This window comes from Ursus maritimus, unplaced genomic scaffold (assembly GCF_017311325.1).
Source record: "Ursus maritimus isolate PB19 unplaced genomic scaffold, ASM1731132v1 scaffold_4, whole genome shotgun sequence".
NCBI lineage: Eukaryota > Metazoa > Chordata > Mammalia > Carnivora > Ursidae > Ursus > Ursus maritimus.
Genome location: NW_024426552.1, coordinates 66,070,218 through 66,096,433, shown reverse-complemented (window position 1 = coordinate 66,096,433; position 26,216 = coordinate 66,070,218). Strand labels below are relative to the sequence as shown.

General features: G+C 45.9%; 1 protein-coding gene across 1 annotated transcript in view; it reads left to right on the top strand.

Annotated features, from left to right (window-relative positions):
- The window catches only part of LOC121100408 (myosin light chain kinase, smooth muscle-like), a 37,885-nt gene extending 16,967 nt beyond the window's left edge, over positions 1-20,918 (top strand). The window contains exon 3 of the mRNA XM_040621335.1: positions 20,187-20,918. Within this exon, the coding sequence (XP_040477269.1) occupies positions 20,187-20,225 (39 nt within the window). The 3' untranslated portion in view covers positions 20,226-20,918. The remainder of the gene's footprint in view (positions 1-20,186) is intronic.
- The last annotated feature ends 5,298 nt before the right edge of the window (positions 20,919-26,216 follow it).

Here is a 26,216-nt window from a genome sequence, read left to right as displayed (position 1 = left end):
TGAGCAAAAGCAGGGGGGAGGGGCAGAGGAAGAGGGAGAAGCAGACTTCCTGCTGAGCAAGGAGCCCCATGCGGTACTCTTTCCCAGAACTCAGGGATCACAACCTGAGCTGAGGGCAGACACTTAACCAGCTGAGCCACCCAGGTGTCCCTGGCTTGATATATCTATCTGACTTGTGTCTAGATTCCATTTGATAGGTGGTCAAAGATGAATACATAGTTTACATCGAAAGGAAACATAGGCAAAGTCTGGGTTTGGAAAAGTATATGGCACTGCATCAAAATACATTGCACAGTCGTGCAAGCAATTCAACAAATGGAAGTTAAAGTGTGTACCTGAAAACCAGCAACGTAAAAGACACCAAGAGCTCACTGTGGGCCTATGAGGAAACAAGTGAAGGTTTCCTTTGCTGGGAGCACTGTTTGGCTCAGCCTTTCTGGGGCTCAGACTGGCAGAATGTTACAGGGACAACCAAACCATTGATATGTTTTGCCAAGAATTCTGCTTTTGACACCATATTTTAACCTGTAACGGAGAAGGAAAAATTAGTTGGTACAAAGATGTTCAGAACACTATTTAAACAAAAAAAGAACTAGTTTGTGCTCAGAAGGAGACGATTAAATTAACATGTCAATATGGCAGATATTGCATAATCATTTACTTGTCATTTGGGGAGCTGCATCCGTCAGTGGGAATGTGTGTGGAAGATGCAGAGTGGAAAGAGAAGTAGAGCAAAGACGCCCTGCACAGTCCAATCCCGCTGCATAAGAGCGTCTGCACGGTCACTACCTGGAACTGGAAGAGTACTGGAACCACGTAAATAGACATTTTTTTGTTCTCAGTTCTTTGTATTTTTTATTTTAAAAATTCACTTATTTTTAAAGATTTATTTATTTATTTGAGAGAGAGTGCATGTGAGCGTGAGCAAGCGTGAGCAGGAGGGGCAGAGGGAGAAGGACAGAGACTCTGAAGCAGACTCTATGCAGAGCGTGGAGCCCGACAGGGGGCTTGATCTCACCACCCTGAGATCACAACCTGAGCTGAAACCAAGAGTCGGACGCTCAGTGGACTGTGCTACCCAGTCACCCCTAAGCGTCTGTATTTTTTAAACTTTAGTGACAGTTCACCTGTGAGGAGCAAAAGAAAAGGCTGTTGCTATCTGGATGTCTCTGTCTCCTAACTAAGGGGGCTTTTAGGCACCTATGATTTTAACATGTTTCCGATTATCTTGACTGTCTGCCTTGAAATGGAAACAAAGGTCTGTGGCAAAATGAGCAATGAGAGATGGAGAGACCAAATTAGCCTCTTCTTACTCTGTATGCGCATGGGGCGCAAGGGGGGAGGTATGAAGTGCCAGGTTTGCCATTCATCAGGGCGGGGTCATGGGAGACATCAGTATGGCCTGGCAGAGACACAGTTTCTGCAGGACCTGAGATGTTCACATTCTTTATAATATGCAACTTCTTTCTAACTTTAATCATCAAGATACTGCTTTCGTAAAAATTGGCTAACATGAGTTGAATTTTCTCTGTGCCCCAGACACTGGGACTACACAGGAAAATAAAATGTGATCCCTGCCACCAGTAATCTTGCAACTAATGGATTATCAATTTTGGTTACAGAAAATTAGACTTTTTCTCCTCTCTGAAGCCTCTTCCAACTCACTGTGTTCTTTTCCATTGCCACGTTCTAGAAGGGTTATATTCTGCACTCTACAATTTAGAATTTAATTAGATGATTAACATAACATGTTTGGAAAGAACACTGGACTTGGGTTCTCATTTCTCTGAAGTTGCCTTAAAACTTTCAACAAACCACTCAACCTCCCTGAGTCTCAGATTCCTTTGTATCAGATCACAAGTTAGATGTCCAGTAAGGCCTTTTACAATCTGAAATTCTATGATTTATATACTGTTGTGTGTGTTCCCTACTTCGTATGTCAGTTTTTTAAAAACACACCTAAGTCCCAGCTCCTGGTAGGTGCCTGGGAAAGAAAGATTATTTGTTCAGCCTATGGATTTTCTCGATTTTAATCTCTTACATCATTAATGTTCTGCTCTTATTTACGGTATACTTCCAGTGTTTGAATTTGATTCATTTAACTAATGTTTATGGAACACTTTACTATGAGCCAGGCGCTGTATTAGTTTAGAACAGGAAGTGTTCAAAGAGGCTGGACTCCCAACTGTGAGGACTGTAGTATTTTGGATCTACAAATCATGTTGGGAGTTGGACCAAATAATCTTGACAGTCGTTTCCATCTTTGACATTTTGTTATTTTATTCAGTTCCAACATCTTGGTGTTAGAGTTTTCTTTGTATTTTGTTCTGATCATGTCTTATTTTTTTAAAGATTTATTTATTTTTTTGAGAGAGCAGGAGTGGGAGGGGTAGGGGGAGAAAGAGCGTCCTAAGCAGACTCCTTGCTGAGCACAGAACCCAATGTGGAGCTCAGTCTCATGTCTCTGAGATCGTGACCTGAGCCAAAACCGAGAGTCTGACTGTTAACCTACTGAGCCATCCAGGCACCCCATGATCATGTCTTATTTTTTAAATTGAGATAGAATGACATATAACATTATATTAGTTGCAGGTACACAACATTATGATTCAGTATTTGTATATATTGCAAAATGATCACTGCAGTAAGATTAGTTAATATCCATCACTATACATAGTTACAAGATTATATTTATTGTGATGAGAACTTTTAAGATCTCTCTTAACAAGTTTTGAATATACAATATGGTGGTATTATTATTATTATTATTATTATTATTATTATTATAAATAGGCTCCACGCCCAGCATGAAGCCCAATGTGGAGCTTGAGCTCATGACCCTGAGATCAAGACCTGAGCTTTGATCAAGACTTGGATGCTTAACCAGCTGAGCCACCCAGGGGCCCCTACAATATGGTATTATTAACTATGGTCACCCTGCTGTACATTACATCCCATGACTTATTTATTTAATAATTGGAAGTTTGCATGTTTTGAAGGCCTTCACCCATTTCACTCACCTCCTGCCCCCTGCCTCTGGCAACCACCAGTCTGTTCTCTGTACGTATGAGCTCGTTTTTAGATTCTGCGTATAAGTGAGATCATATGGTATTTGTCTTTCTCTGTCTGACTTACTTCAGTTGGCATAATGCCCTCATGGTCCATCCGTGTTTTCACAAATGACTGGATTTCCTTCTTTTTTATAGCTGAATAATATTTTCTTATATATGTATACCACATTTTCCTTATCCATTCATCCATCAGTGAAACTTACTTTTCATAATATGCTGTACATTTGTATAGCATTTATAGTGTACAAAGCCCTTCTGGGTTTGCTAGAGGGTAGACAGTGCTAGTTACTTCAGCTCCAGTTTCTAAGCAGCTGGGAAAAGGTAGGCAGAATTAAATGGAATGAAATGTATGAATGGAGGCCCAGTGAATCCCGGAGCAGTGTTCTCAGGGAGACCTAAATTGAAGAATTGGCCAAGTTTCTGATCACCTCCCCTGAGTTAAATCAGCCCATGCACTGGTGGGTGGTAAAACTGAAGAACAGCTTCTGTCCACAGAGCGGGGGTAACCCCCAGGTGCTCCCCACTCAGCCCCTTCCAGGCTTCATCTACTGTGAAGTTCTTTTCTGAGCACTTATCAGCCCAGAAGCCTTCCATGGTTTTGAGTCTGGACGCCTTCCCTGGCGTTCATTGTTCTCCACGGTGCGGGGCCAATCCAGTGTTCTTCTTGAATGTCCTAGGACCTGGGCCCCACCATCCCTGAGCAGGTCCTGGGTGTTGCCTCTCTGACTTGTCATCTTTCTGCTAAAGTCTGGACCCCAAATCTATAAGACTGCTATCCAGACTCTGCTCCACTTAATTTTTTAAAGATTTTATTTTTTTGTTTGAGAAAGAATGAGAGAGAGAGAGAAAGAGAGAGTACAGTGTGAGAGGGAGAAGGACACTACCCGCTGAGCAGAGAGTTCAGCTCAGGGCCTGATCCCAGGACCCTGAGATCATGACTTGAGCCGAAGTCAGATGCTTAATGGACTGAGCCACCCAGGCGCCCTGACTCTACTCCACTTCTTCCAGGGAGCCCATCCTGCTTCTCCTTGCCACTTATGGTCTCCTCCCTTCTGAGTCACCTGAGGCTTTCTTGCACTGTGTATCTTTGGCTTTACCTGATGGTTATTTATGTGCTTGTCACTAGAATGACAGAGCCCCTTGAGGGCGATTTCTTACTCATTATTGCATTCTCCACAGCATCTAGGATGGTGCCCTGCCCATGGTAGGTTTTCAGGAAGGCCTGGATAGATTGTAGCTAATTAGGATGGGTTTAAAGACACTGGGCTACCGCAGTCAGCCCGGTGATGCTCAGATGCCATCCTTTGCAAACATCTTCGCTTGGCAATTTGCTGGTTGTCGTAGGGAGCTGGCTTCTCTTAGGACCAGTGTGGCAGTAGGAGAGCTGGCCTGGAAGTCACCTCAGCTTCTAACTCTCTCTGGCCCCTGGGCTTTCATTTTCTCATCTATGAATGAGGAGGTTAGACCAGATGACTCTCATGCCTCTTCCTGCTGTAAAAATAACGTTTAAATGAGGTTTTAGGGTAGCGACCTAGTGGTTTCATGAGCGTGCCCAGCGCTCCATGAAGCTGTGACACTCGGGAAGCCCGACTCCAGTGGCTGGTTAATTCAGTTGAGTAAACATGAGTTACAGGTAGGACGTCTGGTACATCTGGGATGAAAACATGACAGAGAAGACCAAGAGACCATCCCTACATTCAGGGGATTCACATTCTGTAGTAGCCGAGGCTGCGAATGCCCCCCCACACCCACCCCACGCACCCTTGAACGCTGGCGTGCTGTCTGGGAATGTAGGAAGTCGGTTCTCCTGTTGCGTGTCACACCTGAGGGCTCCTTCACATGGGATCTCTGTCTCCCAGTCCTGCCCAAGAGCGCTGTGAATGGAAAAAGCGGCAGGGCCACAGTGACAGTGCATGGACATCTGTGCCCCAAGCGCTGTCTGAGTGGTGGTGAGGAGGAAACTGGCCCCTCGTGTTCTCTCATCTGCTGGCCCTGAGCTCCTGAGCAACTCCTGAGAGACAGAAGACTCCACAGGGTTTAGGGCAGGCCAAAGGGATGGGAGCGGGGCGGGGGCAGGAGGGGTGCCTATTGAGTGCTGGTGCTTGAGATGGCAGGCACGGGCTTGGGAGGCACGGTTGTCTGGGAAGTGTGAAGGACTTGGCTCACCCAGCTCCAAACTCTGGGATGCCTGACAGGGGAGTAAAAAATGAGCCTGGAGGGGTTGGAGCCAGGAAGGCAAGGAAAAGCAAATCAAATCTGGATCCTGATTTAAAAGGCATTAGGCTGAAAGGAGCCAAGCACCTGAACATACTTTCCACAGCCTGTCATGTGGGGTTTGCATCATCCGTGAGCACCGAGGGGAAGTTGAGGCCGTGGGGACTGGTTCCCTGGGCTTCGGCCCCCGCAGCCAGGCTGCTGGGGGACAGATGCCACCACACTGAACGCCAGAGGACAGGGTGACCTGCCAAGGTTACGTCCAGGAAGGAGAGCGGAGACACTGGTTTCTGGGAGTAGTGAACATAATGACCTCATGCGGTCCTCCCCACACACTTGTAACTGAGCTCTGGCATTTGACTAATGACTCACCTGGGGCAAAACTCTTTCATAGTAAAATCAAATGAGCCACCACCCCACTTCCCCCCCTTCAGTTTCAGCAGCCCAGCCGAGGTGTGACTATTTCAAGTTCAGGATGAAATCTGGACCCGAGGTGCCAGAGTCATTAGTGGAGACCCCGTGTAGAGTTGTTTCTTACAAGGGGTCCTTCTGAACTCAGTGAGGTAAGACCAAGAAATCTGCATCTGAATACACCCACATCCTCTGCAGGTTATCCTTTAAGCCACCAAAGGAGACTCTTGGAAGCAAAGGTCAGAGCTGCAGGCTTCGCTGCATGCTGGGGAGCACGTGGGAATGGCCTGAGCAGTGCAAGACGAGGTAGAATCTTACTTCTGGGAAGATGTCTCTGACGATCAAGAAGGGTTCTCTTCATGGATGGGCTGCTCAAGCACATGGCTGACTCATGTAGACCAACAGTCCTCGGAGGTCTACTCTGTATTTGCTTATGTACATATATGGACCTTTAGTACATGAGCAGATAGGGAGCATCTAAGCGTAGGCTTCATGCATAAAAAGATTTTTGCCCCTCCTCCCCAACTCCAATTTCACCCCCCCGGGGGGGCTGATATTACCCTCACACAAGACTAAGTTTTATAATGGTTGAAATACTCGACTGGGATAGGGTGAGGGCTCAGAAAAGAGCAAAGGGGAAATTTGGGGTAAGAATGACACACAGAAATGACTGCTGCACAGTTTGTATAGCTGCTAAAGATGGGCTACCAATTTGACTATAACCTTGCTAAAAACCATGATCAGGTGCAAGGACCATTTTGTCCTTAAAAAGTTAACCACTTGCTCAGGAGACGCCATCACAGGACATAAGCGGTAGGAACTCTCCAGATGGTGAGAACCTATGGATATGTACACATTTATCTGTGTCTAAATAAGGGGAGTGATCGAGATTTCAAAGGTGGCTCAAGATGCTATTTGGACAGAAGAGTAGAGGGCCCTGGCTCTGTCATGGTCCTCTGCCCTGTGATCCTCTCCTCCCCAGAATTCAAACTGGCTTTTCCCAAACTGTCTCAGGCCTTTACCTGTTTTTCTTCACCTCATCTCCTTTGTGGCCCTGAGATCTCTCTGTCCTACATTCACTCGTGCTCCCTGGACCTCTCAGAGCCCAGCCAGGGGAGAGGCATGACCTGTCTCAAGTTTCAGGGGGTGGAAGCAGGGATAAGTAGACAGGACTCCAGCTGTGGCCGAAGGTGCATCGGTGTGTCTGGGAGGCCTAGTTCACCTTGACTTCTTCTTCAGGGAGCAGCGGCCAGCCCTGTGCTCGTAAACATGAGCTTGCCAGGGCTCCAATGGTCATAAGACGTCAGGGCTGGGCACCAAGAACCTCTGTGCAGTGGGGCTGTGGGAGGAGTAGAAAGGACACAGGCTTTGTAGCCAGGAGATCTGGCTTTGAATTTCTTCTACTAAGTTCTCTAAGCTTCATAGATGAGCTGAGAGAGTAAGTTCTACTTCACAGCATGACGAGGAGGGAGGGTTGGCCCCAAAGCAGAAGTGTGCCGGCACATACTTAGTTGCCTAGTAAAATGATAGGAATTATATTAGTCATCTGATCGGGATCACCGGTCTGCCATAACACCACTCCAGAAGTCTTGCTCTAAGAGTGTTTTCAAGTAAAAATGCAATATGCAGTTTAAGAATACTTAGAAAAGCAAAAGTAGAGAAAAGGTTAAGACTACACATGGTTCTACCTTCCTCTACAGTCACTATTATGATTTTGTTTGATAGTTCTTATTGTTCTTTGCTAAGCTGGGGATTTCTTTTGTTGTCAATGTAGGAATAACTGTAGGATTTATAGGGGCAGGGGTCAGACTTGAATTCAGGCCCATCCTTTACTAGCTGTGACCTTGGGTAGTTTGCCTAGTTACTTTCAAAGTCACTGTCCTATCTATAAAATAGGGATACTACCACCCATATCGTGGCATTGTTTAAATAAAGTATATTTGCTTCATACGTCATATAAATAAGTGCTTAGTGACTTGTAGTCATAATTAAAATCATTCATACTGTTTTGTATCCTGATTTTTTCAACCAACATATCATTTTTCAAATCACTGTTAACAATTTTAGTGGTTAATATCCCATTAAATTTGATACACTACCATGTACTGAGTCATTCCTCCACTGGTGCTTATTTAGATGATTTTTAATATTTCCTTTTATAAATTAAATTCTGATGAACATCTTTATATATGAAGACTTCAGTTCCGTATTTAATATTGTTTTCTTGGGTTTGCTTAGTTTATAGTAGGGGGTTTAGTGGAATAAAGGCTTTGGGCATTCTTAAGTTCAAGTACTTTCCCAAAGGCTAGTCTTTGGCTGACACTGCCGTCAGTGAGGGATGAGACAGAGCACCCATTTTCATGGCCCATCTGCTCCTTGATCTGTGGCACGCAGACCCAGTTTGTCTGCATGGCATGCCCTCCCACCAGCATCTTCCCGCCTCCGCTCACAGTCTGGTACTCCCTGTATCTGCCCAACTGCTCTCTAAGCGAGACTCCTTCACTGGCCCAGGGTGCCTCTGTCCTCTGGCTTAACCTCCTGGTGCTGGCCTCCTGGTCCTGGGGTCAGACACTGAGAGGGATGGGAGAACTGCTGTAGTTTTAAGCTCAGAGATTCCTCCAACCACACAGGGTCAAATCTTGAATTACAATTTGTCCTTCTTTTTTTCTTTTCTTCTCCACACATCAAATCTTGACCTACATATTCATTAATTTTAATCTTTCCATTTGAATCATCTCCTTATTCAGTGTTTATTTGTCACTGTGTCTTCATTGGGTCCCAGACAAAGAGCCCTTAGGGGTGGACACTGCCCCCCGCACAACAGACAGGGTGCCTCCCAAGGTCAGAGCTGGGTCTACTGTGCTGACTCTGACATAGGTGTGCAGCAGGTATGGACCGGGGCCCGTGAGACATGAAACACTGAAGACTGGCTTCTTTGCTTTGCTGCAGCCGAAGGTGATGCTGTGTGCACACATGTAACTTTCACGTAATTTTCATTTGCTGTGTAAGACTTGCTGTGCTGACTCTGTCTTCTCTATTCCCCTGTAAAAGTAGGTGCTCCCTGAGTGCAGACTAGTCCTTCGTTGTCTCTGTATCTCCTGCAAGTGCCTGGCACAATACTTGGGAAGGTAGCTCCATAAGCCTTTGTCAAGGGAGTGAATGAGCAAACAGCAGTTAGGGAACAAAACCCTCTGCTCTTTGGCCAGAGCATAAAGTACTATAAATATGTGACAAAAGCTAGAGGCGAGAAGCATTCCCCAGACCTCCCGGAGAAGGTAGGATCCATCTTAGGGTGTTCTAGGAGTCCGTAATTTATTCAGTCCTGAAATAAGATGTGGTACTTAATGATGCTCTCTGGAGGGAGGGGCACAGGTGAAAAATCTTGTCAAAAGACTAGGTGGTATTGGAGTAGCTATCTAGAACTTTCTTGCCTGTGATCCTATTACTCCCTGAAAGGCTATAGTGGAAAAAGCATCAAGTTGGGGATCTTGTACTAATGACTCATTACCCTGCTTTGACTTTCATTTTTCTCCCCTGTAAACTTAGCATAGTAATGCTGACCTTCCAGGGCTGTTGGGGGAATCGAGTGTAGTGATGTGCAAGTAAGGCCAAGTGTCCGTCCCCTTCGTCCCGTGTAGCAGGAGCAAGAGTGGTAACTGCCTTGGAAGGCCTCTGCTGTGGTCTCCAGTGACCCCGCCGAAGTGTTGTAACCCCAGCTTGACCTGCTCATAGGTTGCTTAGGAGAGGAGCTGAGAAGTTGCCTGTGCAGTTCATGAGTTAAGAGAATGTCACTTCATTGTGGGCTTGATGGAAAACATTATGTGAGGTTGGTTCAGATCTTTCCAGAGGTCTGCCAGCAACCTCAGAAGTGGAGCCTTATTGAAAACAGCTGGGAGAAGGTTGGCGCCCAGCCTCCCCTTGCTTTTCCATGCCCCAGAGCTGTCTCGCTCTGTGCACAGAGCTCAGCCCCAGGACTCTGCCAAGGGCCCTGGCAGCCTCAGCTGGGGACGGGCGGTGGCTCTGCCCGGCTGCAGACTCCAGCTCAAAGGTTGAAACCAGTTAAACCAGAGGGGATTTGGCCAGGACTGCCAGTGAGTATTGCTTTCAGGGCTTGGAGTTAACCACTGACTCGAGCCCTTGCAGCGTGAGTTAACTATTGTGAGGTTCCCTGGGCAGAGGCATGGGCTGCCGGCTGGGCGAGTGGCAGATGCCCTTTGAAGTCCTCTCAGCCATCCCGCGGGGCTCCAGCGAGGGAATGAGGACACCGTGGAAGCACCCATGGGGAAGCCTCACCCCCTCTGCTGGGAAGGGCCTTGCATGGGGCATGCTGCTTGCTCTTCTGCAGCTGCGGCCCATTTGGTCTCATTCCAGTCGGTCACCAGCCATGCCGATTTCAGCCGGATTTTCGTCAAGTGCGGCGTGCCGTTCTCTCAGTCTTCCCTTCTGAGGGGACTTCTAGGCACGTCGAGTCTTTCTTTGTACTTACTGTCCTGAAAATGTGCTCCTATGCAAATCTGCATAATTTGAACCTCCCTGAGTTAAGTGTTTCAACTGTTTTGGTGCTTTTCAAGAAAGTGAAACATATTCATTGTAAAAATAAAAATTGGAAATACAGAAAACATGGAAATGCAAACAATCCCACCACGAGATATAACAGCTTTTACATTTCTGTAGATTTCCTTCTAATGTTTTCTTTTAAAACAGGAGGAAAGTATATGGTTACTAAATATCATACATACTAAAAAACTACCGTTTGTAAGCTCCCTTTTTACTCATTAATGAACATTTTCTTAACTGCCTCAAGATTATAATTTTTAATAATGTTTAGTATTTTATCTTATTGTTGTATTTTAAATAAACTGTATTCGGCTTCGGATTTCTAATGTTTAACCTTTTAAATAACTTAAACTTACATCCATCATCATGGACATCTTTGATCATTCCTAAGGCAGATATTAGACTTAGTGAATCTTTTTAAGTCTTTTGATAGCTAGTTCCAAATTGTTAAGATAGCCATATAAGATCAGCATTACTATGCTAATTTTATAGGTAAGAAAAATGAAGCTCATATTGTTACCCTCACATCAACAACATTTAAGAATTTTTTTTATTTTTTATTATTTTATGTTAGTCACCATACAGTACATCATTAGTTTTTGGTGTAGTGTTCCATGATTCATTGTTTGCCTATGACACCCAGTGCTCCATGCAATACGTGCCCTTCTTAATACTCATCACCGGCCTATCCCAGTCCCCCGCCTCCCTCCCCTCTGAAGCCCTCAGTTTATTTCCCAGAGTCCATAGTCTGTCGTGGTTTATTCCCCCTTCTGTTTACCCCCCCCTTCATTCTTCCCTTCCTTCTCCTACCCATTTCCCTGCTATTTCTTATGTTCCATAAATGAGTGAAACCATATGATAGTTGTCTTTCTCTGCTTGACTTACTTCACTTAGCATTATCTCCTCCAGTCCCGTCCATGTTGCTGCAAATGTTGGGTCTGATGGCTGAATAATATTCCATTGTATATACAGACAACATCTTTTTTATCCATTCGTCTGTTGAAGGGCATCTTGGCTCCTTCCACAATTTAGCTATTGTGGACAATGCAGCTATGAACATTGGGGTGCATATGGCCCTTCTCTTCACTATGTCTGTATCTTTGGGGTAAATACCCAGTAGTGCAATTGCTGGGTCATAGGGTAGCTCTATTTTTAACTTTTTGAGGGACCTCCACACTGTTTTCCAAAGTGGCTGTATCAACTTGCATTCCCACCAACGGTGGAAGAGGGATCCCCTTTCTCCACATCGTCTCCAACATTTGTTACTTCCTGCCTTGTCAGTTTTTGCCATTCTAACTGGTGTAAAGCGGTATCTCAAGGTGGTTTTGATTTGAATTTCCCTGATGGCTAATGATTTTGAACATTTTTTTCATGTGTCTGTCAGCCATTTGTATGTCTTCATTGGAAAAGTGTCTGTTCATATCTTCTGCCCATTTTTTGATTTGATTATTTGTTTCACGTGTATTGAGTTTGAGAAGTTCTTTGTAGATCTTGGATACCAGCCTTTTATCTGTAGTGTCATTTGCAAATACCTTCTCTCATTCCGTGGGTTGTCTCTTTGTTTTGTTGACCCTTTCCTTGGCTGTGCAGAAGCTTTTTATCTTGATGAAGTCCCAAAAGTTCATTTTTTCTTTTGTTTCCCTTGCCTTTGGAGATGTGTCATGAAAGAAGTTGCTGTGGCTGATGTCAAAGAGGTTACAGCCTATGTTCTCCTCTAGGATTTTGATGGTTTCCTGTCTCACATCGAGGTCTTTCATCCATTTGGCGTTTATCTTTGTGTATGGTGTGAGAGAGTGGTCAAGTTTCATTCTTCTATATATAGCTGTCCAATTTTCCTAGCACCATTTATTGAAGAGACTGTCTTTTTTCTGTGTACAGTATGAAGTAGGGATCCTAAATATGATTTTTTCCCAAATGATCCATACTTAAATGATACATTTTTCCCCAGTCATTTGAAGCCACTTTTATCATATACTAAAGTCTCATGTATAGAATGTATTTTAGGATTTTCTGGACTGTTTTATTAACCAATATATATATATATTCTTGTATCAGAACCAACATGGTTTTAATTATTATAGCTTTTTAACGTTACGTATCTAATAGTATAATCCCACTGATTGTTTTTAATCCAGGGGCAGAGTACTTTCCGTTATTTATTCAAAACTTCTCGTTTGTTGTTGAGGAAGTTTTGAAACTTTCATTATATGGGAACTTCGCACTTCATTAAGTTTATTTCTGGATGAAGTGTGTGTGTGCGTATACTTTTTCTAATTGGTAATAGCTACTGGTTGTGAAAACAATCTTACTTTGTGAATGGTTAGTTTATAATAATATCAGAGATACATGTGTAGCCTTTAATGCTTTTATTATTGAACAAAAAATACTAAAAATTGATGAACCAAGTTTTCAACTCACAAAACCAAAGAATAGAAGAAACCAAAGGAAAGCAGAAGAAAGATATTCATATAAGAGCAGAAATAAATTCCTTACAAAGTAGGAAAATTATATTAATTAATGCATTTAAGGACTAGTCTTAGAAAACCAAAGAAAAACATAAAATTTAGAAATGAAATTCTAACCACTGATGTATAGTTGACAAAAATGAGATTTTCGTGTTCAACTTTGATAATACATTTGAAAATCTTGAAAGATTTTTTCCTAAGAAAATAGGAGCTCCCAAAATTGACTCAAGAAGAAATTGAAAATGTGAAAAGTTTAGTGGAAGAAACTGGAAATGTTGAGTAAATACCTCCTGAAAACATGCTAGATCCAGACAGTTTTGTAAGTAAATTTATGAAACCCTTCAAGAAACACATCATTCCCAGCTCTGTATTTGTAGCACGAAGTTATTTATAGTGTAAATGGAGTATTTCTTTCATGTTCTCTCTCACCTTAATGCATTCAGTTCTGTTAAATTCTTAGAAAATTGGGATTTGGGTTGGAAGGTACCCCTTGACGACATCCCTGCCAGGTGATTCTCTAGCCTCCTCATGGACACTTCTCTGGATGGGGTCTCCCACGTTCCACTTGGTCCCTTTCCTTATGCAGGCATTGTAATCCATCCTTGTTTGAGCCTAAATCTGCCTCTCTAGATGTTGGACCCATACATCCCTGTTCTGTCTTCTGAAGCGACACAGCAGAGTCTTTTATACAAGAGTTCTCCGTGTATTAAAGACAGATACGCCGTTCTTTTGGTGTGTTTTATTTCAGGTTACTGATACCTACTTCCATCAGTTAATCTTTATATTCCTTCCATAAGTATCTGTTGAGCACTTGCAGGGTGCCACCTGGGCTGTGATCACCTCGCAGAGCCGTCGGCCCCTTCATCAATATCCCATTAACGTGTGGCACGTGTACCTGGAAGCATTCTGTCAGCGGTGGTCAGACCGAACGGGACGGCCTCCTCCCGTTGTGCTGTGATAAGACGGCTTGAGAGCGAATAATATTTCGATAGGAGATTCTTGCCCAGCTGCCTTTACACGTGAGCTGCCCCCACCTCTGATTTTTGTCCAGTTGAGGATTTAGAACCTTCATGTGACTTGTTCTCTTTTCATGTCTTTTTATTTGGGCCTTTGTTCCTTTAGAATGTTGATTCTGTGAGCTAACACCTTACGCCCCACGGCATTGATGCCAACTTCAGTTCAGCAGACTTGTCATCTTCATTCAAGTTACTAGTGAGAATGTCGATGCAAAGGAGAAATACGGAGTCCTGGGACCTCCCAGAGAGACCGTGTCATTAATTTAAACAAAGCTATTGACCACCTACTGTGTACCAAGCAGGGTGCCAAGCTGGTGATTCACTGGTGAGCCAAACCACTATAGTTCTTTCCATAGGCAGATGCAGGCTGGTGCTGAGACAGTCGAGAGCAGCCACACATAGAATGAATTCCAAACTGTGATGAGACCACGAAGGAAGAACACAGTGCCCTGAGAGCGTAACTGCATGACCTTGTTTGGGACACCAAGAAAGGTGTCTCTGAAATGACCCTTGGGCTGGGAGAGAAGAGATACTGGTCAACCATCCGCTCAGTAGTGGATTTAGTGGCCATGTGGGGCATGGAGAAAACTTTGAAAGAGGCGTAATGTCTAGTTCCCCCTCTTGAGTAACTCCAAGTCTCACAGGGGGCTGTGCCAAATGTGCCTGGAATAAACAGAAGCGTCACCCGTGTTAGTGCTATAGGTGCTGTCATCCCAGATTGTTGTGAGCCGTTCTGACTGAAAATCGTCTCATTTTTTCCAGTAAAGTCGTCCAAATATCCTTGGAGTTCCAATATTTTGATGTTGAAACTCTTAGAACACTGACTCCTTCTCACACCTGGAGGCCGCCCATAAATCTCTTGTCAGATAATGTGTCCTGATTTTATGGAAAGTACGGCCACTGTGCTTGCTGGAGAACAGGAAGAAATAGAAAAGGTGATGTAATGGGGATGAGTTGCCCCAGATTTTCTGAGACAGGCCTGATTTTAAACGGTCTGTACGGTGATCGAATAAGTGTCTGCTGGTTTTAAAAATGTAGTCACTTTAGATAATAGCGTAAGTGCAGGATGTTGGGAGGTGGGGGACGTGAGAGGGGGCTGCATAGTTGAAGAGGCTTTCTCCAGAGGGAGGGAGTGGTGCTGGTGACAGAGAGGGGAAGGGTGGAGCGTCCTGGATTTGCTCCTTGCTTGGTTCCACTAGCGTGCACATTTCTAGGGTATCTATCCTGTTCACCTAACAGTGTATGGTGAGCATTTTTGAAAGGACAAAACTAGGAGGAAAAGGCTGATGTAGGACACATCCTATAGACAAATAGAAATAAAACTACAGTTATCTCCTTTTGCAATGGAGAGAGAACTGAGAATTGGTAGTATTGGCATTTAGCTCTGACTTTGGGATATTTTCTGGGCTTATAAGTAAGTACTACCGACTTCAACATGGAGCTCTGTCCCCAGTATCCAATCTGCAGGTATGTTTAGAGAACTAGGCCCTCTTGTGGCCAGGGGTCAGGAGCACCAGTGGCCTGAGCCCTGAGTCCTAAGTGCTGTTGGGGGTCTTTGCCTTAGAGCAGGCCTTGGTGAGTCACGCAGGGCAGGCTTCTCTTTGTTCCATGGGTCTTCCCCTCAGATGACCCAGCTGGACGGTCAGAGCCGAGAATTCTCTCTGCCAGGGCCTGCGTTTGTGGCTTGCACCCTGCTGGCCGACCCTGCCAGGGGCAGCAAAATCAGTTCAAAAGAAGCTAAGGGCCAAAGCAGCATTGGTTTTTTCCACTTCTCCTGGTCCAGAAATAGGAAGGAAAAAATACCAACCTTGGAAATGGGACCCTGGCCCTGGACCCAGTTGTGAGGCTCTCAACACAGAAAACAGCTTTGGAATAAACAGTACTCTCACGCTTGCGTCCTGCGGCTTGCTGAGGGCGGGGAGATTTGGGCCCCAGGCACGCCCCATCCCTCTGGGCTGCAGACTGGCCTGGCTCCCCTCCGCCTCCGGGGCTAGAACCCCCAACTCATTCAGGCTGCGGTGGGCACCAGTGTCGGTGGTGGGGCTGGGCGTATTGTAGGAATTCCCAGGGGGCTCCCTGAGAAGGTGAGTGATGGCAGTCGAAGGAGCTAAGCTTTTCTAGGCTAACGTGGACTTTCTAGGGATGTGGCAAGTTTACGGATCCTTCCCAGACTCAACCTGAGGACGATCTTCCTAAATAAACAACAGAAAGTATGAACCAGGCCGTTTCTCAGGAGCCCCCAGGACTGTTCCCAACAGTCTGCTTTCCCCCAAAGCATCCCATTGGCACATTCTTCCCTAGAAATTGCTTCTCCTTGCCACTTCCCGCCACTGCCCATGGGACCGACACCACGCATTCTTATCTCTTCCCCTCAGGCCTGGAGGTGACTGTAGCTGACGGGTTTCATTCGGTCAAGGCCTTACTAGGGCGACGCCGGTGCCTGCCAGCACATCCACCCATTTTTAACAGCTGCTCGGGCTGCACCTGGATTCTCTGAGCTGGGTGGCTTCTAGAAGTTACTGACACTGAGGTGGGGGCCAGCGCTGCCTACAGACTCCTTGACCCAGAGTAGTAACAAGAGCTTTTATCTAATGGTGGCCCCTTTTTCATGTCTTCCAGTTCTGTATGAGAAAAGGAGAGCAGATGCCCAGGCTTTCTGTAGATGGCCTGTTCATCATGCTTCTTCAATGAAGGATGTCCCAGGGATTGGGGGACAAGGCCTATCTGGGCTGCATAGCTCCCAGCACAGGAAACCCTTGAGTTTCTCTTAAAGTAGTCTGGGAAGGGACTGGCTTTGAATCCCCCTCCACCAGCCAGGGGTTGGTCAGGCCAAAGCAGCTTCCCCTGACCCTGTTCATAGGCTCTGGAGAGTACAAGGTATCCTAGCCTTCCAGTCAGTGACTGTAGCTGCCATTTGTGGGGCTGGCCTCCTCTGGGGGTGAACATGCTTGGTGCCTGCTCAGCTGGGCCCCAGTCCCCATGGATCCCTGAGGATCACGTAGTTGAAAGGGACATTGGCAGGAGGGCGGGAAGGAAAGCTTGAGTTTTGTTTTTACTAAATAACTGGGCAGCTTTTCCCTCCATTTTTTTCCAGATGCTTCTTCAGAAAAGAAATTTCAGTGGCTTGGACTGGGAAGTCTAAATGTGCTTTAAATGTGTATTTTGAACCAGGACTCAAACCCCTTTGGTATTCCTCTGCCCCCGACACGCCACCAACAAGCACCCAGAGAAGCACCACATGTTTGCTCACAAGAGCACCTCATTTGAGGGTCTTGGCAATTGTTTCTTCTCTCTTTCCCGTGTCCCCTGTGGCCCTGCCCTAAAATCCCCTGAACAGTGGCTTGTGCAAGAACATCACTGCAGGACAGATCAAGCAGAAGTGGCTAAGGAGAGCCGCTCTGGTTAAAGTGGAACTGTGTATGGAGAGAGAATCAGAGAAGAGAGGGGCCCCAGCGCTCTGCGAGGCTCCGCTTGCACCGCCCTGGCCTGGGATCCTCCTGGGTCGGGAGTCACCTCTCCCGGCCCATCCCAGCATGGGGTCCCTGCGAGGAGGGGGGGGCGAGCGGGGAGAGGGCTGCCAGAAGGCCAGAGCCATCTTGTTTCTAGTCAAGGTTGAAAGGCTGCTTCTTGGGAACCCAGCCCTCTCAGTCTCTAAGCCCAGCTCCTTTGGGCCAGAGAGCTGTCCTGGGAGGTGGCCGGGGATTCCTGCTCAGCCAGCAGCAATACAGCCACAGAGCTCCTCCCTCTCCACCACGCTCCCACAGTCCTCCACGCAAGCCTCTTTTGTGGCACTGAGTGTACATGTCATCCTGCTGACCGGGAGCCACTCCTGGGTGGAGAACCTGCCATGTTCATCCTATTTCCTGGCCCAGAGAGAAAGCCTCTGCGGCAGGAGCGCAGTGGGCAGACACAGGCAGGGACCAGGTCTCGCAGGGCTTTGTGAGCCATGGTAATTGGATTTTATTCTTAGTGCAATGAAAAGCCATTGGAAAATTTTTAAATAGAGAAGTGACTTTGGTCTGAATTACATTTTTTCAAACTTTTATTTCTTGATTTTAATACTTAAGACCATCGTGTTACAGGCAATGTAGTGTTTGGCAAAGGGAAGAACTTACAGATATTTGAAACAAAACAATTCAGAAATAAATCAGGAAAAAATGCATTGATTGTGTGTGTGTGTGTGTGTGTGTGTGTTTGTGTGTGTGTAAAACATACGTAGCGTGAAGTTGGCCATGCTTCAGTGTCCAGTTCAGGGGCATTAAGTGCATGTTGTGCAACCGTCACCACCGCCCGTTTTCCCAAACTTTTTTCACCTTACGAAACTGAAACTCTATCCATTAACAGTAATTCCACACCCCCCTCCTCCTACCCCCAGCGAGCACCATTCTGTCTTCTGTCTCCATGAATTTGACTACTCTGGGTACCTCCTAAAAAGTGGACCCAAACTGTATCTGTTCTTTTGTGCCTGGCTTATTTCATTCAGCATTATGTCTTCAGGGTTCATTCACTGTGTCATGTGTCAGAATTTCCTTCCTTTTTAAGGCTAAATGCTATTCCATTCTATGTATGTACCACATTTTGTCTTATGTTAATAGACACTTGGCTTGCTTCCCCCTTTTGTCTGTTGTGAATAATGCTGCTATGAACATGGGTGTCCAAATACGTGTTCAAGTCCTTGTTTTCAGTTCTTTGGGGTTTATATCCAGAAGTGGAATTGCTGGATTATAGGGTAGCTCTATTTTTATTTTTTTGAGAGCCCTCCATACTGTTTTCCACAGTAGCTACACTGGTTTGCATTCCCACCAACAGCACACAGGGATTCCGGTTTCTCCTTGCCAACACTTGTTATTTTCTGTTGCTTATTGTTGTTGTTTTTATAATGACCATCCTTAAAATGTGTTTTTATAAAAAGAAAATGAAAATTATAAAATCATGACAACATAAAGAGCAGCAGCGGATGAGAGATGTCAGCAGGTTGGTGGACCATGGAGAGTGAATAGATGATTGGTTGGCTTGGGTTTCAGCGTCTTGTGTTGTGCTGTGCCTGTGGTTCAGGGAATGGACAGCAAGAAGAAGCCAGCTTGTGCCAGAGAGTTCCTAAATAGCTGAGGAAGTGGAGGCATCAAGTACTTTCAAGGCCTGGGTTATAGAGTGGAGCTGAAAACTGGAGGGTTGACTGGAAGTCTAATAAGGAACAGTAAGGTCCCGGACCCCTCCTGTGCCCCATGTACCAGGCTGCCGCTCCTCCCCAGTACCCTAAAAGACCATAGGTTCTCTGTGGAGAAACTGAACGTGACCAACTCCCAACTCCTGGACACAATGCACGACTGAAGTTAGAAGTGAGGTGTTGTCATCAAGAGGGAGAGGGCTAAGGGCAAGTCGGCATACTGAATAAGAGCCTCATGGCCTCCCCTCATTCTGAGTCCTCAATGCTGGTAGACAGATGTAATTACTGTGTCCACATCATCACCACCAAAATGGCAAGAGTCTTCTTTGTGGAAATGGATCGTCTCGAGAGAGAAGACCCACCGATATTGATAGTTGAGGGTTTTTACCCAGTTTCCTGGGGGGTCCCACAAGCTGACAAGCACCCCCCCCCATGTGTATAGAGCTGTTTACTTCTTCATATATGAAAAATCAGTGAGGGATCATCAGATGCTCAAGGGAAGCCTCTGTTACGAAAGAGACAAGAAGAATCAAAAAAGGAACCAAGTAGAAATAGAGGCCACAGAAAACAGAAAACTTTGAAGAAATTTTATCTTACCTTAGAGATAAGATGTTGCTTCCATTAAAGAAGAAGAGGATATTATTCAAAACAGCTTTGAAAAGCCAAAAAAGAAAGAGGTTTTTGAAGTTAATGATGGCCAAAATAATAGCTTCAATAAACTGCAAGATAAAATGAGAAAAGCGGAGAAAAGAAATGTAGAAGGTCATCTAGTTGGGCTCATTATCCAACTCACAGGAGTCCTGTAAAAAGAACATTAAAACAACGAGGGGAGAGAATTGTCAAAACACACAAATGCCTAGGAATTAAATACGTGTTATCAATAATGAGAAGACCTGTAACCAAAGATCCAATACGATAGATGAACGAAGAAGGCACCCACACAAAGACAAACATCATGACATTGTAGACTGTCAGAGAAAAAGGGAAGCTTCTCAAAGTTTAAAAGTAAAACACACACACACACACACACACACACACACACACACACACAGAGCATGTGAGAGATGAAGGATCAGCGTGGCATTGTATCTCTCAGCAGCAACACTGGATCCCAGCAGCATTGCCTTCAAATGCCATGAAACAAGGCCCTCAAAATGCCGGAGGAAAAAAGGATTTCCGTTTAGAATTTCATTCCTAGATGAACTGTCCTTTGAGTATAATGTTAGAATATTGACTCAGAAATGCCAGGTTTAAAAATCGTAACCTTCTATGCGTTCATTCTTAGGAAACCGCTGGAAGAGGCTGTGTTCAGCCAAAATGGTGACAGACACCAGGAAATGCCCCAGAGATGGTGAAGAGCCACGGCGCATCAAGCTTAGAAAGCATCCAGTGTAGACTGGAGGAGGACAGAGTACTCCGGGAAGGATACCTCCAAAGGAGGAAAAAGTAAAAGCAAGTGGTGAATTAGTTATCTGATGTGTTTGACTGTGGCTAAGAAGAAGTTTGTAGTTCTCCTAAGAAGTTGAGGTTCTTAAAAAACTAAGAAAAACCAAAGCACGGCAGTTATTAACTCCAGAAAAAAGGAAAAGTTCAAGAAATTGAATTGTAATGCACTATGCAGCTTGGCAGCAAGCAAAGTTAAAATGAAAAAAACCCAAACACTCTACATTGACATAAAAATGATGATGTAATGATTAGGGGTTGGGGAAGGGCATATAGAGGGAGGATGATTTGAGAGCTAAAAGCTCAGGTTCCATACAGAGAAGTTACGATATGATGCTTAAAATTTTAAAAAATGAAGTAGTCATTAGGTAAGGCTGTTGTTTAGAAACACGGGAGAAAAGAAACACGGGAAGAAACGGCTGCAAGAGGTGAAGAGGACCCTCCCAAGGAAGCAGAAATTGGGGGTGCGCGGGGTGGAGCAGAGGCCTGCTCTTTTGTTGTTGTTATGACTTACAGCACCAGTGGACCTTTTTGACCATGTGCACGTGTTGGCTTGGTGAGAATAAAAGCAGCTTTAAACAAGCATGTTTGATTGTGTTTTTCAGCCTGTCGGGCAGGCACTGACACTGTACTGACATTGTGCGAGACTCCTTATCTGGCATGATTCTCTCTGCAGGTCAGGATGCTTGGGGGCAGCTGGAGCCTGCAGATGACATCGTGCCATAAAGTAGCAAATGCGTATGGCTGCTCTCTGCTCCTTGTGCTAGGCATTCTGACAGCATCGCAGAGACACTCTTCTGGCCCTATCGATGCAGGTGGCAGGAAAGTTCTGGCTTTCAAAGCCCCACCTGCTGCGCCCCACCCCCTCGCAGCCTGCCAGCTGGGAGAATCCAGGCAGAATGCGTGCTTTGTGTGGTAATGTGCTTGGGCAGCAGGTGTTGGGTCAGAGGAGCAGCCTGGAGAGACTGAAAATCGGAAATCAAGCCAAAGGGGCAAGTCGATAGGTTTTCGGGTTGTCGGGACCTTCTCGGCTCATTGTTGCCCACCTCTGCTTTTAAACAGAACTACCTCAAATTCTCAGAGGGTCTTCATCATACAGTACCTTTCCAGTATGATCTGTGGCCAGTTTCAGAGTCTTACGGGATCGGGGCTCTGCTGTTTGAGGAGTAAGGAGGCCTTGCCAAATCCACTGCGTGTTCTCTGGGGAGCGGTCCTCTGCGGCATCCGTTCTGCCGGTGAAGTATGTCTGTCTGTCTCTCTCTCCAGCTCCAACCGTGACTGGCTAGAGACTCCAGGTGTATTACCCCAGATTTATTTCCTTTCTGACACTCACGCATGCCCTTGGAATTCCGGGGCTGCATTAGTCAGTGAGGCAGAAATCAGGATCGCCTCTCCTCAAAGGTGCACATGGAATTACAGGAGTGGATTGATGGGGCAGTCACAACCACTAAGCTGCATATTTGTTTCAAGATGTGCTTTGTGATGTTACATTAAAACAGTGATCCCTTTTCAAGCAGGGTTCACCTCTTCCCTAAAAATAATGAGTCAATTCAGCTAAAGCAGGGTGTTCTCAGTTAAAATGTTAGGTTTTTTATCCAGTGAAGAGTGTAATACCTTGAAGTTGTCTTTAAGGATGTGAGTTGTATGGGATGAGGCCCAGCAAGCCCAGAAGTTTACAAGGACTATTTCTTAGGGCATTTTCACACTGTTAATAAAGCTGGGAGCTGAGTGGGTGCTGGGGTACCAAATTATGAAGAAGTACTTACTTTGAGGAGGAGAGAGAAGGTCTGACCTTTAGACGTTATTAATGGGCTGTTGTACCTGTGCTTATTTCATTTGGTCATAAACTTTTCTGTGTAAGTGGTGACTGGTATATCATCCCCTCTTTCAGCTGTGTAAACTGAGGGCCGAATAAGTTAAATCACTTGCCCAAGGTCAGGCAGCTGGTAACTGGTGCAGACAGCATCCATACACAGTTATGTCTGATAACAGAGGCCAGATTCGTCAGGACTCTTATCTGCAAGTGATGGAAACCACCTCCAGCTGGGTTAAGCAAAAGAGATGTGCTGTGTTAGACAGCTGATCCCGAGTCCAAGACAGTTCTGCCAGGCAAGGTCTCCATCTCTTTTCTTCACTGTGTCTGTGACGTCGGATTCATCCGATGGCCGCCTCCTCTTGGGAGGGGGCAAGAAAATAGGGGGCAGGAGTGGGAGAGGACAGCTATAGACAGCTTCAGGCTTACACCTGCCCAGCTTGGGATCTCTGTGAAAAGAGACAGCTTTGATCTCCCTTTATTCTAACCTAAAACTGCAGGGAAAAGCTCTCATTGGCTAGCTTGGACCATATGTCCATTTTCGGAGCCCACGCACGTTGGCCGGAAGCAGCCGACTAACTGGCATTCCCACCAGAGTCACATGTGGTGGGTAGAGGGGGATGGAGTGTGTGGCAGGAGATCTTGAGCAAGTCAAGCAAAACCAAGCCACAGCACTTCCAACGCCACATGCCTCCTATTAATATTTGAATAGACCTGAGAGCTCAGCTCAGCTCAGGAGCAGAAACAGTGAGCTCCCGAACCAGCCTCACCTGCTGGAGAGGCCATGTCCTTGAAAGCCATAATGAGAGCTAGTAAAGCTAGAACCCCAGGGCTTTGTGTAGAGAGGCTTCTGGTAAGGCTGTAGTAATCCCCAGCCACTCCAGAGCAACTGGGAGTTCAAACAGGACACTTGTATTACATGGAAACTGTGAATTTGGGGGAACGAGGAAATCATCAATGTGGCAGATGCCTGATGACATTTAGGATTCTGTTTCTTCGTTGGACTGCTTCTGAGGTTTTTAGGTGCTTGTATCATTAGAATAGAATCAAATCAAAGTTGCGTGCATTGATAAGCTTGATCTAGATAAAAGGAAATAGAATTTTTTTGGGAAAGATTAAGAAGGGCCTGAGGTGTAACCCAAGACTGCCAAGACATCATCTGCCTTGTGCTCTCGGCATAAGAAACGTGGAGTTCTCAGACTTCCAGATACAAGGGTGTGGGGGTGCCTGTGTCTTGGTCCACAGAATAGAAAACTTGCCATAGGAAATGAAAGTGGCTGATCACAGGGGAGACTTTCAGCATCTGCCCCTGAAGACGTGTGGAGTTTGCTGAGCCAGTTTGAGGAATGGTTCTTGACGTTCGGATTTCATTCCTCATGGATCCACTTTTGTCCTCCTTTCCAGCAGTCTCAGCCTCTCACTAATTGCTGTTTGGGGCGGGTCTGATCTCCTCCTGATGGATTCTGTGTGTTCAGTTAAGGCTTTTGACTTTTGGCAACGGGATTATTCAAAGGGCCTGCCCGTCTGCAGGGCCGCGGGCCAGTTGCTGACACAGACACAGCCCCTAAGCTTGGTCATGCCATGCCTGTGGCATGCCCTTCACTCTTCACCCTCATAGTATACCCATGATGTCAGTTTTATAGACATTTTTTGTGGTCTAATTTGTTTGGGTGTTCATGTTTTCATTCTCCTTTCTGTGCATCATGTCCATTTCTTATCTGAGGGAGCTTCTACTTGCAGATGGGGTGGGGCATTCTTCTTCAACTAACTCTTCAGCACCATTGGTTTATTTCCTATTGTGTTTTAGTTTTCAAATCACCAGCCCTGATCTAGTAGTCAGTGATCACAGCGAAATTTATTTACTATATAGGAAGCTGCCTCAACATGGGGTAAGAAGTTCAGAGTCATGTGTTATAGGCTGTCAGGGAATTACAAGCAGGTAGACAGTCGTGTTGCAACATCGATGTCCAGCTCGGGGGAGACATCCGTCTAACAGTTTCTGCAGTGTCTGTCCGCCAGGCTCAGTCTTTCCCGGCATCGATTCCGTGACTCCACAAGATTCAAACACATACTCATTGGCCACCCCTCAGGTCTACCGTTCTCCGCCCTGAGGTTTTTGTTTTTGTTTTTTTTAAAGATTTTATTTACTTATTTGACAGAGATAGAGACAGCCAGCGAGAGAGGGAACACAAGCAGCGGGGGTGGGACAGGAAGAAGCAGGCTCACAGTGGAGGAGCCTGATGTGGGACTCGATCCCAGAACGCCGAGATCACACCCTGAGCCGAAGGCAGACGCTTAACGACTGTGCCACCCAGGCGCCCCCGCCCTGAGGTTTTTTAGCTCACTGCTTATGGTTTCTTTGTCTTATCTTCCCAGCTCTCCAGCATCCTGATGGGCAGCCCATTTTCTCCCTGGCCCCAGTGCAGTCGTGGTCTCTCTCCTCCTGGTCTCCCTCCCTCTCCAAGGGGGGCAGAACTGCAGGTGCCTCTCCTGCCCGACCTGGCTGATACATTGGCGTTGCAGCTGTGTGGGCTTGTGGCACGCACACAGGGACAGGCCTGTCCAGCAACAAAAGACTGGACTTGTAGGAGATCATCAAAACCATCAAAATCACGCCCCTCTTACTGCCCACCAAGCTAAGACAGCAGATGTGTTGCTCTGGGTTTTGCCAGGGCTGTGGAGACGGGGAATCTGTCACTGCTCCGGGCTCAGGCTGTGGTAGCCTGTCCCGGGCACCTTGGAACAGACTGAAAGCCCTCCACGCACGTCAGAGAAGAACCAAGAGACTTGGTGCCTTTGAGAATGTCTCACTTTCCGTCAGTAAGTAAATCTCAAAACAGCACCAGTTTCTGAAAAAAATCTCTCTCGAATATGACAGGTAGGTGTAATACCGCCGCTGAGCAGGCTGCCTACCGTCTCGTCATCCAGCGCGTGCAGGATGAGCCCCCATTCCCTTTAAAGGCCTTTTGAGGACATTTATGGAGCTGGAGCGCAGTTTCACTATTTGAAGTTATTATAGGGGTTATGGTTACTCTATCTTTATTTTTGTGACAAGTTGTTGGTTATGCTCTTGATTTATTTGACCCCAGGCTTTGTTCAAGAACACAACCTCCAATTAAATGCGGTTACTGTGGCAAAAATACGATTCTCCTTAGAATGACCCTCTGTGGGGCTGTTTCCAAAAACTCATTATGGTGAAAAGTCAGGGCTGCCCGTTCGTGTCCATGAGCATGTCTCCTTGTGGTCACTTGGTTTTCCTGTATGGAGGATTAGAGGGTACGAAGGCTGTGGCCTGGACCCAGAGGAGACTGGAGGGGGAAAGGGGAAGCTAAGTGGGTCACCATGCAGAAGCATGCTACCTCAGGATACTACCCAAGCCCCCTGATGGAAGGGGCCTTAGCTATGAGGAGCTGTTTTCTCTTCAATGAAAGAAGGAATTACAACCTGAAGGGTCTAGGAAGCCAAGCAGTCCCAGGCCCCCAGCCCCGGCTCTCAAGCTGCCCTCCCTTATCACACTGAACATCCTGGGGGCGTCTTGGGCACATGTATGGGACTAATCCAGTCTGACTTAGCCTGTTCTGGTTGCCGTAACAGAAATACCACGGACTGGGGGGCTTAAACAATGGAAATTTATCTCTCATAGTTCTAGGGGCTAGAAGTCCAAGATCAAGGCCCTGCTAGATTCAGTATCTGGTGAAGGCTTGCTTTTGGGTTCATAGATGGCTGTGTTATTGCTGTGTCCTCACATGGTGGAAGGGGTGAGGGAGCTCTTCAGTGTGCATTTTATAAGGGCACTAATCCCATTCATGAAGGCTCCAATTTCATGACCTAATCACCTCCCAAAAACCCTATCCTAATACCTCCTAATACCATCACACTGGGAGTTAAATTTCAATTTATGAATTTTGGAAGGACACAAGCACTGCCCTATTGTTCCTCTGGGGGAGCAACCCAAGACTTGTGTATGCATGGCCATATCTTTTATGAACCTTTTGACTTTCTCTCAAAGTGGGGAACAGATACTCCTTTAACCTAGAAGACATTTAGGGTCTCTTAGGG